This window comes from Carex rostrata, chromosome 33 (assembly GCF_964058835.1).
Source record: "Carex rostrata chromosome 33, lpCarRost1.2, whole genome shotgun sequence".
Classification (NCBI taxonomy): Eukaryota; Viridiplantae; Streptophyta; class Magnoliopsida; order Poales; family Cyperaceae; genus Carex; species Carex rostrata.
In genome coordinates, this window is record NC_135950.1 from 2,545,106 (window position 1) to 2,567,402 (window position 22,297).

The 22,297-nt window shown below is 34.5% G+C and overlaps 1 protein-coding gene and 1 pseudogene across 2 annotated transcripts; both read left to right on the top strand.

The window, feature by feature from the left end:
- The first annotated feature begins 4,617 nt into the window (after positions 1 to 4,617).
- On the top strand, positions 4,618 to 5,338 carry LOC144548509 (uncharacterized). The gene has a single exon (XM_078297199.1). The coding sequence runs from the start codon at positions 4,662 to 4,664 to the stop codon at positions 5,118 to 5,120; it is 459 nt and encodes a 152-aa protein (XP_078153325.1). The 5' UTR covers positions 4,618 to 4,661; the 3' UTR covers positions 5,121 to 5,338.
- A 1,138-nt stretch (positions 5,339 to 6,476) lies between these two features.
- On the top strand, positions 6,477 to 12,094 carry LOC144548288 (putative acetyltransferase At3g50280; annotated as a pseudogene). Its single transcript, XR_013509333.1, has 4 exons — positions 6,477 to 6,480; positions 8,117 to 8,463; positions 10,599 to 10,900; positions 11,260 to 12,094. The product of XR_013509333.1 is annotated as a putative acetyltransferase At3g50280 (transcript).
- The last annotated feature ends 10,203 nt before the right edge of the window (positions 12,095 to 22,297 follow it).

Consider the following 22,297-nt stretch of genomic DNA (forward strand, 5'->3'; position numbering starts at 1 on the left):
TTTTTAATTCTCAAAGTTTTATATGAGTTTAAGCTCATCAAATTTATATAAAATATTGACTCTTTTACACACCGCACTTGAATAATTTTTGGCAGTTCAGCAAAATATAATATATAGTTCTCGGAATTTAATACTAATAATCCTATTCATTAACTCACTGTTTGAGTTAATTCAGGACCGTCCGATCAATATCCAGATCAATTCAGCCCACAACCGTCCGATCAATATCGTGCTGATTTAAATCGGACGGTCCTGATCTTAACTCAAAATTTGAGTTAGGATATGAATTGATCTGTCTTAAAGGGTCCGTGGTGTGGTAGCCTACGATTTGATTAATTTTATTTCATAAATTTGTGAGATGTTGCTTTAGGTACAAGAAGTACAATCAAGGCTTTGAAGTTTTCTCTTCATTGTCTGAGGACTATAGGCTAGAAGCTAGAGAGATGTGAAGAAAGCACTGGATGCAATAAATTAACCGAGCTCGAATTCTGCGTTTCCAACAATTTTGATTTCTTAATAGCATTATTTTCTTGATTATAGATTATTTTCGATTGAAATTTGAAACGAATTAAAATAAAATTAACCTAGTTAAAACTGTGATTTGAAGCCCACAAGAGAGAGAGAGGAGAGAGCCCACAAGAAGCCCGGTCTTCTTTATAAAAGCGAAACAACCCAACTCTTAAAAGGAATAAAGGCCCAATGCACTAGGAACGCTATCAACTGCGAAGTTTTTCCTTACGGAGCTGTGCAGAGCTTTTAATATGGTTCGTTCGTTTCGGATCGGACGGACTGGATTAAGGGTTCACCAAATTTTGAGTTTTTTAAAATTCGGACAAGATCTGATCTGGTCCGTCCGATTCGAAACGAACGAACCAGATTAAAAGCTCCGCACGGAAAAACTCCGCAGAGGATACTTTACCCAATGCACTAAACTAAACTTACTAAAGCCTCATGTTGACACGAGCACACTAACATAAGATGTTAACTAATTATATTTTATTCAAAACCTTTTTGTATAAGATGGATTGTCCTTGGATTTAAGCGTTGAATTTCTCCAGGCCCTCTCATATTACTTTAGCTCTGTTTTTTGTTTGTTTGTGTGGGAGGGTAGAGGGGGCTCTTAAGCTTTCAAAATTTGAAGTTGTTTCATGTTTCATTCAGCCTGCAAAGGAAAATGGAGACCTTCTATCTAGGAGTGCAAACAGGTCGGATATTATTCGACCGTATCCGTATCCGAAAATTAAAAGAAGATACGGATATAGTTTTACCACTATCCGATCCGTTTACACCCCTACTTCTATCAGCATCAGCTGTAGCCTTAATTTCAAGGGGTTGATTTAATTTGCTTTGTCATTGTTCAATTTGGATTTTATCTTATGCTCTTTGCCTTTAGTTGTTATGCATGTAAAACAACTCAGATAGAAACATGAGAGTGGACTCTTGAACTTTGAATTAGTATTGTAGGGAAAAATCACAAACATTATTTTATATTTTAATCATATTTTCAAACACCCTTTTGCATTTTGAAAATGAAAAATATTCCCATACACTTCTAAACAATGGAAATATCAGGGGCATACCCAGTAAGGACCAATTGTGCTCCCTGAATTTTAAATTTTTATAAAGATCAACTTTGCTCTCTCCAAAATTTTATTTGCATCCTCTGGAATTCTGAATTGTAATAAGGATTAAATTTAGGGTTAACATTATAATAAATTTTTTGAATTTTGATTGGTAATTATGATTAGAAGTTAAAGTATTGAAAATTAGAAGTCAAAATATTGAAATATAAGTTAGACCCAATTAACTATTTAAATACGATTCGCTATTTTTTTGATCTCCTGATAAATATCTTGGATCCGCCACTACAAATATCTCATTTCCTTGATTTTTTATATTCATGTTGAGAAATAATGCAAGATTACCCTATTAAAATGCTATATATGTCATGGACAAAATTTACAGCTGGTTGGTACGTAATGGCATGCATCAATGTAGCACATAATTTGTGACTTATCTCCAAGTCACATAGTCGAGTAGAACTAGAGTTTTTCTATGTTTATCAAGTTATTTTGTGAATTCAACTCTTAAAACTTATTAGATTAATTTTAAATGACGAATTTAAACTATTAAAGTCCTTCTACCTAACGAGTGATGTGTTAACGTATGAAAATTTTAAAGTTTCAAATTAATTTAATATAAAGTCAAGTGGTTAAAATTAGAAAGTTTATAAATTAATTTTAATGCATTCATTTTTTGAACACCTTTTGACCACTTGACTATATACAAAATTAATTTAAAATTTTCACATGTAGACATCACTCATAAAGTAGAAAGAATTTCAACAGTTTAAATTCATTATTTGAAACCAATTCGATAGATTTTAAAATTGAGTTCATAAAAAATCTTGGTGTACTGGGGAACACCCTAGTTCTGCTCGAATTCACATCCTCTGAGATATCTCATATTTTGAGTGACTTTTTGGAAAATCTCAACCGGTCAAATACTCCCTGCACGAATCTCAAAGCTCAAATAATACTGGCCCCTGCGGTATCCCCAAATAGCCACCGGACACGTCAGTCACGCAGAATATGAGATATCTCAGAGGATACGCACTCGTTCTACTCCACAGAGTCAATAATATACACTCAATTATATATTTTCTGTGATTCTGTCCCTGTACTTGCAGTTTAACAAAATGTTCAAAGTTCAAACACTACCCACTACTTTTCTATTTTCTTCTAGAAGAAGTGGTCCTATATAAGACTTGTGTAAAGCATGACGAATTGACTACTACAGGCACATAGGTGAGTAGGGGACCACATCTTAAAGTGGCCAAATATAGATTCTCTGCGGCGCGCAGCAATAAGCCAATCCATGAGGCAACATATTGACAAGTGTATGTGTCATTTTGGGTGGCTCGTTACATACATAGAGGTCATCCGTATGACACAGAAATTGGAACTACAAATAGGCCCTGTGATCCTCTGTTGTATAACACGTTACGGCACAGGGTTCGTTATCATCAGATTGCTTTAAGATTCGTTTAATACAAATCTTAAAAGCTTTCTTTAAAATCCATTCATCTATACATTGTGCAGCGCACGGCTAGTTCTGCAGAGGATCGATATTGTTCGGAGAACACTTTTTTGGGTCAATATGCCGAATTCGTATCCTCTGAGATATCTCAACTTTGCGTGACTTTATGGAAAATCCTAACCGTTTAAAGATGTTCTGCACGAATTTCAAAGCCCACATGACACTGACCCCCTACATCATCCCCGAATAGGCACCGGACACGTCGGTCATATAAAAAATAAATAAAAAAAATCTTATACTTTGTTTTATCAGGCGGATAAAATTAATTAACAGTGTCGGTATTCTCACGGATACTAACTACAATTGTAATTTTTTATTCTTGCATATAAAAAATATTTTTGTAATTTAACAACCCATGTTATTATTTCTGTGATTATTTTAAAAAAAATAGCAAGGATGTATGCAACAAGTAATTAACCTTTGGAATTTTCGTTAAAATAATGATGGACAGAAGAGAAATCCATGAAAAATTAACAAAATTTTAAATTTAAGACTGGTAAATTATCACAAAGTATCATATATATCGACTGATATATTGATTAGATATTATTTTAAATTAACAACATCTACATTTCTGCAATTTCAATTATAAATCAAAATCAAGATGATGTGATACTTTTATATAAATTCTTAATTTAATAATCTTGCAAATTTTAACAATTTGTATATATTTATATAATAAAAATTATAGTTATAATACTAACGTTATTAGTTGAGACGAATATGGTTTAATAATATTGAAATAAATAATAGAAAAAATATGTCTTGCTTAATCTTTTTATATGATTCAACATAGAATTGGAGTCAAAGAATTGAGTCTAAGTTCACACTTCAAATTAATTCTATGCATTAATTTGATTGACAACATAATTAATGCACGTGCACATTAATTTTTAGCTTATTCTCTGTTCAAATTTATGCACTCCCCTGTCTCTAATTAACCATTCAACCGAATTTCTTTTGCAGTTACCATCCTAAAACTTTCAAAATTTCTGACCTAACCACCAATTTATTAAAAAAAAAAAAAAAAAAAATCAAAACTTGACATGTACACAAAATAGGTCTGCGCATTATTTTTGGCGTCTGCGTAGATTGAATCTGTGCATCATTTTGATGTGTTTTTTTTTTTTTTGTTATGTTCTCTTTCTGTATATAACAACAGAATTTTAGTGCGCAGATCTAAATGTTTGTGCACATGTCAATATCTGAATTTCCAAACAAACAGTAATAAAGTTAGATTTTTGAAAGTTTAGGATGGTGATTAAACAAATTTCGGACCATTCAATGACATAATATAAATAATATAAATTCAATATCTTCCTTTATTCAGATAAGACCATACTCTGTTTCTACCCGCCGATTGACCCACTATTTACAATTGGAATATTGAAGAGTCCATTGAAGAGAGATGTCTAAGGTAGGTGTTCATGGGAAAATTCTTTGTTATTCTAACTAGTCTCTTGTCCACCAACCCAGTCAAAGGAAAACCACATATATACCCTCCTTATTTTCCAAAGAGGAAAAAAGGGAGATAAGGGAAAGAGAGAGAGAGAGAGAGAGATATGGAGGCTTTTTCATACAAGTTCACTAGAGCAATTAGGGCACACTGGAGGAAAAGAAAGTATCAACGGCTTGAACAGGGCCGTAAGCGTACCACGCTTGTGACCCGGCTTGGCCATGGAGAAAACCGTAGATCAAGAACCCGGTTTTTCAAACTCCGGTCAATTGGCCGGTTTCGGATTCGGATGTTGTCTCCAATTAGGCTACTTGCCCGACTCCGAGATGCATATGTCAATGCCATGTTGGGCCTAGCTAGCAAGGGAAGTGCATTTTCTACGACAAACGGACCGGAGGCTTATTGGACCAAGCAGATACCTCAGAGAGGTTCAACCCGACTCGGATCAACTGAATACGAGAAGAGGTTGATTGCTGAAATTTACAAGTCACTTGCGGCGTCTGGTGAGGTTGTTTCCATGTTGAGGAGAAATGATCATCAGGAGGTGGAGTTGCATGCAATCTAAATGAAAACAAAAGCAAAAACTAGTACATAGTTGTTTAATTTCTTGTCATATTTGTTTATTTTTTTTTGTTAGTTTTTACTTTTTTTTTTGTTGGTAATTATGTTCGATCATATAAAAGCTTAGCATATATGGTTCGAATTGTAAGGAGATAAATGTAAAATAGCTATACCGGAAGACAATGTAAAACATATATATTTGACACAAGTTATTACAATTAATTAATGACTTATGCATGCATGCGCGCTCAATATATATATTTTGAAAAATTGTTAGTCAATATTCCTGAATTCTGGAAGAATACTTAATTGAGAGTTATAATTTGTAATATATTGCATGTTTTCAATATGAAAAATTATATATTTGGGTTAAAAATAAAAACATTAAACATATTGGTAAATTTGTTGTATTTGTGGTTAATCAGCATTAAACATTAAACACTAGCAGTCTAGCATCCTTATAATAATTACAGTTTTTCTTATTAAGACAAGTAAAACTCCCTTAAACAAACCAAGTATAAGAAGCTACAAATTATTTTAATTTTTCTTGGAGGACATAATGCAAAAATTGTATTAATTTACGTGGTATATGATCAGCATTGAAAGTCCAAAGTGGCGACGTCGCTTTTGACTTGATTACTCCCAAAAGGTACCTTCCTTTTATGACTATTACAAAGAGAAAAATACAACAAATATAATCTGTTAAAAGGAATGGGACAAAAATCATAAATGTGGTTGACTAGTTTGTGACATTGTGTGTACAGACACAGTTCTTTGCCTCATTGAATTTTAAAAGGAGTATTAATTTGTTAGTTAACTATCAGAGAAGGCATTTAAGTACGTCAAAGTTAGCTAATTGGATTTGTCCACAACAAGATATTTAAAATTTAAAGAGTATGGGTATTATATTATTTATATTATTAGTGTCATTTTATTCTATTTGGGGCTAAAAACAGAGCCGAATTATCCGTTCCATAAACTGATCTATTTAGGGCTAAAAACAGAGCCGAATTATCCATTCCGAATCTGCTCCGTATCTGACTCAAATCCAAATTCGAATGAATCTGATTCGGATAATACCGAATTCAGATACAGATATTTATTTAACATGGACAAAAGATCCAGAAAATACAGATAATTTCCGTCCTGCACAAATGGATCGCATATACGGGTCGGATACAGATATTTATTTAAAGGCTTAGAAAGGTTTGAAATGCAACAAAGCTGCGCCTAGTATTTATAGGAGCTCTGGGGACTCGGAAAATATAGCAAATAATTGTGGGACTAAACTAGCGCAATTCTCAAACTGAAGTGAACCGGTCATACATGACGCATATATAGATATGAATTGTTAAATCGAATGGGTTATTCCAAGCCCAAAACATCGATCTTAAAATGGGCCTTGCTTTATTAGCTTTAAATTTGCTTTTCTCATTTGCCCGTTTGATATTTGCAGTGCAAACTTTGTATTAAATGAAAAATAATATAATTACTTAAATAGTATAAACTAAAATCTACATCTAATGATTTTTGTATCTATCCTAAAGTTCATATGATTCAATTATCCGGTAATTATTCGTTTCATATCCGTATTCGAATATGTATCAGTAGATTATCCGATTTGTATCCGTATCTGTTTAAGGCAGATTTGGTTTTACATTTTGACATCCGTTTACTATCTATATCCGTATTCGTATCTGCTCATTGACAAGCGGATACGAATTTGGTATCAGTATTATCCGCTCCGAATCCGCTCCGTTTTCACCCTTGGATCGATCTATTTCATTAGGTGCGTTTATATGCAAAATTTATAATTTTTCGAATTTATGTATCAAGTCAGTGATTAAATGTATGAGTTTTTAAGTTAATTTTAGTGCATCCATTTTTTAGCATTTTTGACCGCTTGATTTAATACTAAAATGACTAAAAAAATGATAATTTTTTTGCATGTAAATGCATAACTCATAAAGTAAATTGGTTTGAGCAGTTTGGATTAGTTGTTTGAAGTCTATCCAATTAATTTTGTAGTTGGTGTTATATGACATTGATGTCATACTAACATATGCTATTTTAAATTATATTATGCTTCAAATATTTTGCTTTTTTTTCCAAGAGTATTTGTCAAATGAGGAGGGTTCAAATGCCTCCATTTTTGTGCCTACATCATGCCTCGATTTTTAAAAATTTAAATAACTCAAAGTTTAAAACTTAAATATCAAAATAAAACATTTAGATGTGATCTATGCTATTTACTCTATGTGCCTATAAAAATTTATCACATTTTGATTTTACTTTTATGTGAATCAACAAGTTAAAAAATCAACGTCTAGAAATTATCCACATTAGTATACATTTTTACAAGCTTAAAATGACAATCAAAACGAAGTTGAAATGTCATAATTTTTTACACATGCATAAATGAAATGATGTAGTTCATATCCAATGGATTTATTTTGAATTTTAAAATTTAAATTTTAAGTTATTAAATTTTTCAAAAATAAAGACATAATGAAGACACAAAAAATAGAGGCGTTTGAACTCTCATCTTGTCAAATATATGATCTCGTGACATTATCCACAGGACCACTTGTCTGTGATCTTTCATTGACTAGAGTTGTTCTCGTACACCAAAGATGATACTTTGATTCTTGAGCTCTGGTTCACGTCAACCGGGCATACTGAATTCCAAGTGTATTTGCCAATTTGTTTCAACACTAGTAGTGGGTACCTATTTTATAGATACACAAGCGGGTTTAATTTGAGTTTGATCCAGTAATTCACTAATCAAGTGACCCGTTTAAAAAGCAGGGGTAAAACAGATATTTAGAAACAAATATTCTCTTAGCTCTCAAAATCTGAATTGTTGCTCTGAGTGTGGTACTCCTCTTATTTGTCCTCTCTCTCTCACATCTCCATCAAACACACTAAGACCTTTGCTCTCCCTCAAACGCTTGTGCTTTCAATCTATATGTGTTTCATAGATACATTCCCCCTGATCAGATCTCAATCAAACACGCAAAGGCCTCGTCTTTGTTAAGCCTCCTTACCTCTCTTTCAAAGAAATCTTTGGGTTGTTGAAAGATTCCTTAGAAGAAGCCCTACATCACTTCTACCCTTTCTCAGGCCGCCTGAAAGTCACTTGCGATGGTCAGGCCACATTTGTCGAGCTAGAGCTAGTCCCTGGATCAGATGGGGCGGAGATCATACAAGCTGTTGCGGAGCAAGTCACGGTTGCTGACGTGGCATCATACTATGACCGGGATTCGCCAGAGGTGCTAAAAGACCTTTTCCCACTTGATGGGGCTGTTAGCTTTGACGGCTGCTGTAAACCGCTTCTCGTTGTACAGGTGTATATATATTTGGGAAAATTACCTTTTTTTATTTTCTTAAAATATCGTTCAACATTTATGCAACTTTTAACCACTGAACTTCCGTTTCTTTTTCCTAACTAAGACACTTGGCTCATTTTGATTCAATACTGAACAAATTACGGCTTCATTTCTCAAATTTGACCAAAGTTGACTGATTACTTGTCCAGTTTGTCCTATAAATAAATGCAATTTTTTTCTATTTTTATAATGAATAATTATTTCAGTACCCACGCTACAGTACCCGCACTTTAATGTATTATGATCCCCACTAATTATATTGTGTCCACTAATTATTATTCTAAAAAGATATTATATAGTCTCAACTAATTATTATTCTAAAATCCCAGCAGCACAATTTCTCTATGGCCCCCACCAATTATATAGTTTCCCTTTTACAGTCTCCGCACTCATTTTCTCGTCAACCTTTTTCTAACAAAAACAGTTGACTTCATAGGAATAAATACTTCAATGCATAGATATAAATACTTTCAGTACTTAGATATTAATAATTTCAGTGTCATATGTAAAAAAATACTTAGATATTTATACGTTCGTAGTTATAAATATTTAGAATATAATATATTAACACTTAAAAAAATATTAATACTTTGATGCATAACTTGTTATGATTATCCCTTTTCGAGTTCTCCAATCATCATTGCGTCAGCCTTCCTCTAACATAAATAGTTGACCTCATATGTATAAATACTTCAGTGTATAAGTATAAATACTTTCGATACTTAAATATTAATACTTTCAGTGTCATATGTAAAAAATACTTGCAAGTATAGATATAAATATTTGCGTGACAACAAGTCTGAAAGTACGTCATCATGGATCTTATTTGAAAGAAAAAATTGCATAGATATTAATAATATAGAAAAAAAATTAAAATTGTGGAAATTTTGCAATTCCTGCAAGAAGTTATATTTCTGCATTTAATTTTCAGTGATTCTCCTGCGAGTACAATGCGGGTACAGTACTGCGGGTATTATTATCTTCGCGCCACAGTACCCGCTTAATAAATAATTGTTCACCTCATAGCTATAAATAATTCCGTGCATAGGTATTAATACTTTTGAAAAAAAATACGAATTGTAGAGTTTTTGCGATTCCACAAAAAAATATTTTTCAACATTTAATTTTTAATAGTCCCCCCTGTGAGTACAGTAGCACACATACTATTATCAGCTTCCTTTTATAATACTAATTTTATTGTGAAGTAAAGAGAAGGGAAATATTTTGTTTGCGCACTCTTTAATATTCAGTAAGTTCTGTTAAAATGAAAAAAAAAACAATTAGCTTGGCAAAAAGGTGCAAAAATGACCAAACAATATGATTTTATTCACATTTGGTGTTTATATGCTATGGATTTAAAAATTGTTACACTTAAAAGTTCTTTTAGGGCCGTTGAAATGCTACAGCCAGATAAAAGTCTAAATTCTTAGAACCATTAAATAATGGATTATCATCCTAATTCCTTAATTGTCTTTTGAAACAACAAGTCATTTGGCCATATTAGTTATTAATCATTTGCAACTTATCCTTCTATCGAGTGACTCTTATCAATATTAGTTATTAATTTACTGTTAGGCTGAATATGGATGCTCCAATGAGAGATCGGCTCATCTGGGTTTTGGTTTGGTTCGTTCAAGTTCAAGTTTAGGATTAATTCTGTATATGGTGTTATTTATCTGAAAAATCCGACTCAGAGATACAAGTATACAACAATTCTTAAATTTCTGTAAATTATTCTTAACCGACTTGTTATTATTTTTTTTTACCGCACAGCCCATTTTTTTTTTCTTTTCTGCTATAGCCCAGGTTTGTACTCTTCTTCTTATTTTTTTTTTATCTACCCTTGGCCTAATTCTTAGGTCCACCCCCTGTGACTCTTTCGTCAGTGGTAGTGGGAGCTGAAGGCAATTATTTTAATTTTGATGGGAGAAACCATGTCACGTAATTGGTTATAAATGCAATCACAAATTTTACATGACCAAAGATCATATGCATAATTTTACCTTTTGTTATTACTGTAATAGTGTAGTTGTATGATGATTGCATCTGTATTTGTACCTGATCTGTGTTTATTTGTCCTTTGAGAAATACAGGTCACAGAGCTCAGTGATGGTGTGTTTGTGGGCTGTGCTCTGAACATAATGGTTGCTGATGGTACTTCTATCTGGCATTTCTGGAATTCATGGGCAGAGATCGCTCGCGCTATCACGACCGCCGGTTCATGAAAAGTTCTTCGTTGATGGACTTGGAGATCCTCCTATCAAGCTTCCATTTTCTTCTCCAACCGAATTTATCGAGAGGCATGTGTCTCCTCCAATACGGGAGAGGTGGTTCCACTTTTCTCCTGAGTCAATCACCAGACTCAAGGCTAGAGCAAACCAAGAGTGTGAAGAAGGTACTACCATACTAGCTCAAATTAAAGGCTTATTTGTTAGAATTTGCATAATTTTCAAACAGGTAATTAATTTATTGAGGGAACCACATTGAGAGTGTTGTTATCTTATTTTGGTGGATGTTTGTTACCAATTGAAACTGAAATTCCCCTTAACCTTGGTAAAAAATCTGAATGTCTGATACAGTTTTATCTAAGAAAACTATGATTTTGTATGACTATATAACTGTAGAATCATAAGCTCTTGAACTCTTTTTGAAATTGCTATCAGAAGTAGAGCAAAATTATATGAACTACTACTCCAAAATATTATTGTATTTAAGTTAATTAGATCTAATTTTGAACTCTTTTTGGTTCTGTAGGCAATATTTCTTCTTTTCAAGCTCTTGCCTCGTTGGTGTGGCGATCTATCACTCGGGCCCGTCATCTGCCAGAAGATGCTCAGACGGCCTTTCTGCTGGCAATTCAAAACCGCCCGAGACTGCAACCCCCTCTCTCACCAGACTACTTTGGTAACAGCATTAATGTGATAAAAACTGCTCCATCCGTGCAAGAGATTCTCGACCATGATCTCGGGTGGGCAGCATGGCTTGTGAACCGTGCCATTGCTGCATATGATGACTCCTCGATAAGAAGCAAGGTACATACATGGATGGGAGACCTGACAATTGTCAAACAAAGTTTTCTCAACCAACATCTTGTGTACATTGGCAGTGGACCCCGATTTGAAATGTATGAGTGTGATTTTGGGTGGGAGAAGCCGGTGTCAGCAGGCAGTGGCACTGCAAATAAGTTTGATGGCAAGTTCTCACTGTATCCTGGATGGGAGGGTAGGGGAAGCATGGATTTGGAGGTGTGCTTGTTGCCTGACACCATGGTTGAGTTATTGAAGGATGATGAGTTTATGAGGGCAGTTTCTGAGCCTGTTGAGTTGAAGGTGCGGTTGGATGCTTGTTTGACAAGGGATATTTCATATGGTAATTAATTTTGTCAAGAACTAAAGATAGGAATGTATGCAATGGCATGCCAAGTTGCCAACTGTGTTCTCAAGTTGCACGTACTTAATTAATGCTCTACGTTCATTTATGAGAATGTTACTAGATGAATGCCTTGCGTTGCTTCGGCAATATTTTTTTTGATGGTTGACGGCAAGTTGCCATCAACAAATTTTATAAATAAGAAAATGTTATGATTACAGATAGCTATTTGTTATTTACACTCTTACAAGCAAAAGAAAAAAATAAGCAAAATAAATGTATAGATATCAGAAATTAGAAATTTGCCATCCACAAATTAACTTCCAAGACCGTGTCTGCTTCCAGTCTCTCTTCCTGTCGTCGGTTTCCCGCGAAGGTTCTCCTATTTCTCTCCCTCCATAGTGCCCATGACCCCGCCGCCCAAATAGTGCCCCATCGCGCCTTTGCCATCGGTTGTAGGCCCCTCTTCCCTTTCCGCCAGACTTGTGTTATGTTCTCGCCGCCCCTGAAATTTATTTCGAACTCAACTAGCAATTGAGTCCAGAACCTGATAGCATATGCGCAACTCCACAATATGTGGTCCCGAGTTTCCTATCTATTTGAACCGCAGAGTTTACATCCCCGTTGAATCGTGCAACCACGATATGCCATGACCTCCTGAGTGAGGATCTTGTTTTCCAGCATAATCCATAAGAAGACCTTCACTTTCATCGGGGCTTTTAGTTTCCACAGATCTTTCTGCAAAGGGCAAAGTACCCCTCTATTATGCATCATCTTGTACGTCGATGCACAGGTAAAGGCTCCCGACTCTGTCCAACGCCATTTATTGTCTCCTTGTTGGATTGATGAGTTGAAAAATGGTAGTAGGTTTGCCAGGTCCTTCATAAAAAAAGAGGATGCCCCTCCTAGTATGTTGTTTGGCGTGCAACCATACAGTTCAGCCACCGTTGACGCCCATAATCCGTCCGGTTTGTTAACAATTGCCCAGATCCATTTTGTTAAAAGCGCCTCATTTTGGCATGTCAGGTCGATAACACCCATCCCCCCCATTTGCTTTGAGGGCACACACCTGATCCCAATTGACCAAACAGTTGAAGCCCTTACACACCCCGTTTCCTTTCCATAAAAAACTCCTCATTTTATCGATGTGTTTAATGACCCCCACTGGTACTTTCATCGCCTGCATGTAGTGGAGTGGGATGGCCGACAATACTGCTTTGACCAGAGTCACTCTCGCCCCATATGACAGGAGGTTCGAGGTCCACCCCTCCATTTTTGACTGAACCGCTTGTATCATCGGTTGGAACTGTAATTTTGTCGGTTTCGTCACCGACAACGGTAATCCCAAGTATCTGATTGGCAGCTTAGTTACAGGTGATCCCATAATAGCTTGCACCGCACTGATGCAGTTAGCCGGCACAGCAATCGGAATTACCTGACTTTTTGTTCGGTTCAACCTCAGTCCCGACAACTCGGAGAAGGTCTGAATCACCTGATTGATAATTCGTAGTGTTTTTGGGTGTGCCTCCGCAATGATAAGTGTATAATCCGCGAACTGAATCGATTTCGGTGCGCGATACACAAAAATATGAATCGAACAAAAAGTCAGGTAATTCCGATGTACAAAAATATGATGCTTCGGCAATATTGATTGTAATAGATTTTATGAGGGATTGATAATACAAAAATATGAAAAACACAGTGCATATGAATAATAAAAACAAAACATAATACCATGAAGGCACTCAATCTATATTGGTTCAGATGTACATCATTTGCATCTAATGAAAGCATCATGAACATTTAGCATATATGAATAATATATATTAATCTTGCATCAGTTTGGTAATTGGTACCGCAGATGAAACGTATTCACTACAGTATTTCTATGGCATTGGGACATGTAACAAAATAACATTTATGATTGACAAAACATGTGAAACTTTTTTCACAGGGTTGATTCAATTGCTCTTTTCTCTTGCTCTGTTGTCTTCACTTATGAAAAAAAATGATTAATGTGTCAGTTTGTTTTGGAGAGTCTGGAGTAGTGTTGAATATGAGATATTTGAATTTGGAAGCATTGTTCAACACTCTGTAAAATGTGTTAGTGTGGACTAATTTGAACCTTCAATCGTTTTTAAGCATTTGCTCGAATATTAAAGGGCACCCGTGAATTTCCAAATTGTATAGGATTGGCCCGGATCAAACTCAAAATTTGAGTTACTTGAGGAGACTGAAACTCAAAAGTTGAGTTACCTGATGGGAATTGGGATCTTTGTCTGTTAACAAAAATAAATAAACAAATAAATATACAGAGCCCTATTGTATCAATTAATTAATAATGTCATAACCATGTGAGATTGCTATATTTTGAGCACTTAGCACGAACTATCTGTATGTTTCAGATTCATATATTCATGTGATTATTGTTTAACTTGCAAGTTCATATACAAAAAAGAAATTATCAACAGTTAGGTGCTAGATCCTTTTTAATTGAAAACAAATTGTATTTTTTGTTAAGTAAACTTTGACTAAGAGAAAGCGATAGTACGTACACTATTGTTTGACAAGTGTGCATGTATAGAAAAATGTTGATTTCAAAAATGCAAAAGAACAAAATAGGAAATAATGTTCTTTAATTAATTTACTGGTACCAAATCAAGTAAGAAGGATAACTATTTAAATCAATTAGCATGTGAAATTGATTTATTATATAAAGTATTCAGAAAATAATTATTAAAGGGTTTGAACCTGCCTAATTATTTACTGCTAGCAAATCAAGTAAGAAGGAAAGAACTGTAAATTGTTAACAGGGGAGTTTCAGTACATAAATAATTACTGGTACCAAATCAATTAGCATATGAAATTGATTTATAATATGGAGTAAGAAGGATAGTTATTCAAATAACACTGAATCAATCAGTTTAGAACAGACACGGGTAAGTAATATTAAAAAAATAATAATAATGTAAAATTTAGTATGCAAGTGCATTTTCATATGGAAATCATATTGAACGGTTCAGATAGATTATCTGAACTTTGAAAATGAAAATATTGATCTGAAGCACAGACCGATATGTGCTATCCATAGTACCACAGACTCACTCAGCTGTATGTATTACAAGATATGCCAAATATGACGAAAAAATCATAAATACTCAGAGAGATACTGAGGGGCACAATGAGCTAGCTTTGATGGTTTTTCAAAGAGATACTTCCCTGTTGAAAGCGCAAAACAAGATGTTTGAGACGCCCTTACATTGTGCTGCGAAGGTCGGTAATGAGAAGGTCATCCACAACCTCATTCAAAGTGATCATACTTTCGTGAAATATGCTCTCCAAAAAGCAAATAAAAATGGAAACACAGAAGTGGACATAATGTGCATTTTGCTCTAATGCACAATCATATAGATATATGCTGCGTGCTGATGAACTTGGACCCAGAAGTGGCTTACAAAGCCAACGATAAAATGGTATGTCCATTTTATGGGGCTATATACTTTGGACATAATGTGATGGTACAGACCTACTCTGGCATGCACTCCATTTTTGGATGGAATGTTTCCCATCCATGAAGCCGCACGCATGGGCAACGTAGACCTGGTAATGCATTTCATGGAAAAGTATCCTGAAAATGCCGAGTTGCGGGATCCTCGTGGAAGAAATCTTTTTCACATTGCTGCAGAAGAGAATCAATTCCTTTTTTTTGCGAAAGTATTAGAAGATGCTAATTTTGGAGAAATGATTACAAGAATGAATACTACATCGGATTATTTAGGAGATACACCATTGCACACTGCAGCAATGAAGGGATGCAAACATATTATGAGAGCTCTATGGGAAAAGTATCCAGTTACAGAAACAGTCCAAAACAAGCATGGGTTAACACCATTCAACCTTTCCGTGAGGCAAGTACTAGAAACTTATAAGGTATGCCTAAATTCAAAATAAATCAGAAAACTATTTCCTGTCAATTTTATTAGTCAACTTGTGTGTTGTTACCAACTACGCACTGAGCTACCAAGCTTGAAAAACACACAATAGCTAATTAGGTAATTTGGTGATAACTAATAGCTTCTGTCAACACCAATGCGACTTAATGCTCATAGTATAGGCAAAGTCTACATATATTTTTGATCTGAGGTTACAGAACATCCAACCACCAACGGCACATCACAAACGGTTCATGTAAATTTTGTAAACTACTGTTAGTTATAATTCTTGGTGGCCAGTGGGTAAATAAGATAAAACAATTACCAATAGTTCTTTCATACCAAACTGTTGGTAAATTTTACCCAATATCACCAAAGGTTCGGATATGAAAAACAGTTTGTGATGTTTTGTCATCACCGACGATTCTATTTAAGGAACAGTAGGTGCTAGTTGGTAACATTCACTGACTGTTTATTTATTTATTTTTTTGTGACAACCTTGGTGATTATTTCTTTGGGGTTTTCCAAAACTTTAATATTGATTGACAGAGAGCAGACCACGTACGTACTATTGTTACTTACATAAGTGTTATTTGTTAAATTTTGCCACAATGGAAGGTATCAAATCAACTAAGAGTTTAAGACGTAACATCCTTTTAATCATTCTTCATTAGATCTGTCAGTACTGGTAATTGAGTGCTTTCTTGTTTAGTAATATTATAACAGAAGTGTGTCTCTTACAGGAAATTGGTAAAATAGCCATTAACGAATACATCTTTCTAGAAGGCAGTAAATTTACTCCAGAGTGGTTTACCTCGGTAATGGATGACGCATTATCGAACAATGATAAATGGGAGAGGACTCAAAGTCATTGGACTGGACTCCGTACTTATCACAACTGTATCATTTGCTGCCAGTGCCGCTTTTGCAATCCCTGGAGGTTATAACCAAGACAACGGTACACCAGTTCATGAGAGGAAATATATGTTCCAGGCATTTATTTTAGCAAATGCATTTGCATTTATACAAGGATTCTTAAGCTTAATTGTGCTACTTCTGGAAGTTTTTGTTGGACGACCTGGCCACAATCTCAAATATGCTACTCTATCATTTTTCTTTGCAGCGAGTAGTATGATTGTGACATTTGGATTGGAGTTGTATGTGACACTTGCTCTAGTTTGCTATCCTATCGCCGTCCTCATCCTTGTTATTACAATGATTTTAGGGTCTCTTGCCGTGTGGCATGTTGTTAAAATCGGACAATCCATTTTAAGACGTGTTACTTTTGATAGTATTCTGAGAGTCATTGGAATGTTAGTGGCATTATATGCTGTCTTTCCTGCTTATTTTCTGCATAGCTTTAGTGTAGCTCTACATCTGGGTTATTTTTCTTCATGAAGCATTTTGTTTTAGTTTCCTTTTTATGTATTTTTAATGTATGACAATAAGGAACATTTTACTTTATGTTATCATATATAATTGATGTTTCTTTCCTTGATTTTTCCCTCTGAACGGGCTGGATTTTTACAGAAGCTTTTGTTATTTTTACATTGGAAATTATTATTGCTTCTTTTTTTAGTTTTGAAGTCAGACGTTGGAAAATTAAATCTTTTATTTAATAATGAATTGATATGTACTGAAAACATAATGATGGCAATTTTCTTTTTCTTTTTGGGTAACAGAATAACTAAATCTGAAACATATATGATGGCTACTTTTTCGATACTAGAGTAGAAATCGTAACATTAATTGCAACGGTTCTTTTGAGTTATTTCTAGAAAAGTCGCACACTAATACGATTTCATAGGAATTTAGTGTTTTGGCTGCATAAAGCCAGGTGGTTATTTAGAAGCTTTGACTGTTTTATAGGGAATTTGACTGGAGGATTTGTTGATTAGGGATAGTAAACATTTTTGTAATTGACGAAGGATTTTTGCTTTTCTTTTTACGCCAAATTTGATTAACTAAATGGAATCTTTAATTTATAAGTTGATGCTCCTAAATTGAGATTATTGCTTGCTGCATGCTGTGAATTCCTTATTTTTATAATCAATTGTAAGATCAGCTCGTTAACATACCGAGTTAGTACCAGTGAACTAGCTATTTACGAGCATTTTCCGTATCGGTCTCGAGCAAACCACAAGACTTTTTTGCCTTTCCTATGAAGGAGTACTTGGGAGTTTACTATGTTTATTTCAACTGGATGTATTGCCATTTACCAAACCAAACAGGCAAATTCATTAGTATTCAGTGATGAAAAAAAATAAATAAATAAAGGTTAGCATGTTTTCTTTGACATAGAAGCAAAGTTAATGACTCAAATAGAAAAATCTTTGGTTTCCATCATGGCCTAAAACTTCAAGCTTATGGAAAAAAAAAATTTGGGCTCATTCAAAACCCAAAAATAAGGTAACAATTTACCTAAAGGTTGAGGAGTTGAACTCAATTAGACGGGTTTCTATTATTGGGCTGGTATATTCTATAGAAACAGATAAAAAGTTCAATACTAAGCTGGCCCGGCCCATTACGGCCCGCTTAAACCGACTACTTGCACTTCTATTATTTATAGCTGTTTTTGTTGACTGTGACTGTTCATGGACCAACGTACACAATACGCTCGAGTAATTAAAGGCATTAAATATAGAAAAAGAAAGAACAAATCGCTTGAGACAACCAAGTAGTTCTTTTTTGACTAAACCGTTCCGTGATTAATAATCTTTAAATAGTCAACTGATCTATTGAACAATTTATATCCCAATATAAATAGTATACTTATACTCAATCAATCATCACAAACTGCACATTACAGTTCTTCACTAAATTAGTAATGGCAAGTATTACTTCTCAGGTTTGCAAGACCATCCAGTCATACTGGCGGCACCGCTATTACCAGAGGCTCGAGTCCGTCTCAAAGCCGGTAAAAATCTCTATGCTCGGGACAGCTCGGCGCTCACGGAAACAGAGACCCATACAGCTCATGTTCAAAATCCGTGCTAAGGTTTGGTCACCACGCAAACTGTTTTCTAAGGCAAGGGATGCCTATGTAAACCTCATGGTAGCGTTGGCTGGAGGAGCAGGTCGGCCCGCAGCAGCGCTTACAAGCAGTAGGAGTTGTTCAGACAGGCTTTGGGTTAGGCGGATGCCGAAAGAACGACAGATGAGCGTTTCGGGACAGAGCGAGTTTGAACGAAGGATGATGATTCATATATATAATCTGTTGGTTGCTCGGCCGGAGTTGCCGGGTGTGCCTAAGATGGCGAGTGTTACTGTATAAATGGTAATTAACTATTAATCTGTGGTTAATTAAGCTCTACAGAGTTGTGTTTTATTTTCATATTTAAGGGTATAGTTCAATTGTAGCTATGCATGAGTTGATCTAATTATTTTCCCCAAGTTGTGAACAAGCACACAAATTATGTAGGCTTTGGGGCATTCAAATGCCTAAAGGGTGTCTTCTGGATATACATATAGCATAAAATTGTGCCTTTTGTCTCGTATTTATTTTTCAGAATACTTTCTCTTTTTTCTATTTAATTTGTCGCAGTACAAGCTAGAAATTGATGGCCCCTGGCGCGGTGGCGCCGTTTAATACTATAAATCGTTGACGTTGACTTATTTATACCCAATTTTTTTTTTAGTGATTTGTAAATAATAGCGACAAAATAGTGTATTTGGATTTGTATGCTAATAATAATAATAATAATAATAATAATAATAATCACTTTCTTAACTAGTTACTACTGCATATGGCCCGCCAAGTCATTTTAGAGTTAGTTCATGTAGTTTGCTGTCAGGGCGGATCTAACGCCATACAAAAGGTAGCTAAGCTACCCATATCATTTATAACATTTTAGTTATGTGCACTAAGATTAAATTGAATTTTATAATTTTATTAGAATATTTTAGATAGAGCTAGCCTTCCTCATAAATATCATATGTCTACTTGTAGTTTAGTGGTTATAGAGCTTATTTTGTGTTGGTGGAGAATTTGAGTTCAATTCTCATCAATCATAATTTGTGCATTTTAAGTTTTAGTCCCCTATATCAAGTTTTTATAGTTCCGCCTTGTTGAATTGTTATTATAATTGTATTAATTTTAGTAGCTTGTTTTTTTAGGGGTTTGTAAAACCTTATTTGTAGATGGAAAGATATGCTTATTTTAGTTTGTCATGCAATTCTTTAACATTTATTAGTAATTGTAGTGCTGTTTACGTTGCTTTCTATACGTGTCAATGTAGATCACTAAACATGTACATTGAATGATAAAGGAGATAAATTGCATGTTCAAGTGTAAAAGAAATGAGCAACACCAAAACTTTTTTTATAAATGCAAAGTTGTTCCAAAAGTTCCACTTAGCTTATTTTAATGTTTTTATCAATAAGAAAAAGCTAGAATACACATAATAACAATGATATTCTTTATAAATGCAAAGTTCTACCAATAACTTTTTCTTCTTATTTAAATATTAATATCAATGAAAAATAACTTGAACGCACATAAATATACACACTCAAGAGTTTTAATTATCTCAAAATATATTTTTTAGATATTGGAGAATTCTAAACAAAAAGTTAGGATGTTAGACTCTTTTATTTAAATAAGGAATTGATTTAATTTAATTGAAACATTTGGCAGGCCTACAAACAATATTCAGATCACCATCAAATAATAATTAATATCTGCTTGTACTAGATAATGTCGTATTATTTATTGAAATGTCTTTAATTTGCCAATTAGAGTCAATTTCCAAATAAATAAAGTTTATGTAATTTGGATTAATTATTGTTCCCAGATCATGAGTGTAGAGGGACAACTCAAATTCTTGTAGGTTCGCATAGGAGAACTAATTCAGGCACATTTTTTTTGAAAATTAAAACACTAATTGCCTGAGTCTTTAGAAGTGCTACTCGGTCAAGCCACTCTATAAACGTTTCAGAATAATTCTCATTGATACACCATATACATTAAATTTGCATTTTTTTTTTCTTTTCCTAATAGGAAAATTTGTATATTCATTTACTTTTTTCTTTATTATTAAATATGTATGATGTGATTTTTTTTTCAAGGTTAGTGGCTTTAATTGCGAACTAGTAATTTTATTGATAAAAAATATATTTATAATGAGTCAAATGAGTCTAATTCCTAAATTTAAATTCTTTTATTCTTATTAATTCATCTAAACTACTCCCACATCTAATACTACTTAATTACACTCCTAAACACTCTAATTCATCATTCTCTAACTCTCTCCATGATTGGATTTGTTTTCGTCCGATAAACGCCGCATGGATCTACTCACCGCTTATTTCAACTGGATGTATTGCCAAACCAAATGTGCAATTCATTGCTATTCAGTGATGAAAAAAAGAAAAAGCAAGGTTAGCATGTTTTCTTTGACATAGAACTTTAGAAGCAAAGCAAATAAGAAGGCAAAGTTAATGGCTCAAATAGAAAATCTTTTGTTTCCATCATGGCCTGAAACTTCAAGCTGATGGAAAAAAAAAAATTATTTTGGGCTCAGTCAAAACCCAAAAATAAGATAAGAATTTACCTAAGGTTTAGTAGTTGAATACAATTAGATGGGTTTCTATTATTGGGCTGGCATATTCTATAGAAACAGATAGAAAGCTCAATACTAAGCTGACCCGGCCCATTACGGCCCGCTTAAACTGATTACTTCCACTGTCACTGTTCTGGACCAACGTACACAATACGCTCGAATAATTAAACGCATATAAATAGAGAAAAGGAAAGAACAAATCGCTTGAGACAACCAAGTAGTTCTTTTTTGACTAAACCGTTCCATGATTAATAATCTTCAGATAGTCAACTGATCTAATCAACAATTAATTTATCCCAATATAAATACATACCCATTAAATCACTTATACTCAATCAATTATCACAAACTGCACATTGCAGTTCTTCACTAAATTAGCAATGGCAAGTATTACTTCTCAGGTTTGCAAGACCATCCAGTCATACTGGCGGCACCGCTATTACCAGAGGCTCGAGTCCGTCTCAAAGCCGGTAAAAATCTCTATGCTCGGGACAGCTCGGCGCTCACGGAAACCGAGACCCATACAGCTCATGTTCAAAATCCGTGCTAAGGTTTGGTCACCACGCAAACTGTTTTCTAAGGCAAGGGATGCCTATGTGAACCTCATGCTAGCGTTGGCTGGAGGAGCAGGTCGGCCCGCAGCAACGCTTACAAGCAGTAGGAGTTGTTCAGACAGGCTTTGGGTTAGGCAGATGCCGAAAGAACGACAGATGAGCGTTTCGGGACAGAGCGAGTTTGAACGAAGGATGATGATTCATATATATAATCTGTTGGTTGCTCGGCCGGAGTTGCCGGGTGTGCCTAAGATGGCGAGTGTTACTGTATAAATGGTAATTAACTATTAATCTGTGGTTAATTAAGCTCTACAGAGTTGTGTTTTATTTTCATATTTAAGGGTATACAGTTCAATTGTATCTATGCATGAGTTGA

Excerpts from the sequence above, each read along its gene's own strand:
- LOC144548509 (XM_078297199.1), top strand. The coding sequence starts at position 4,662 with ATGGAGGCTTTTTCATACAAGTTCACTAGAGCAATTAGGGCACACTGG.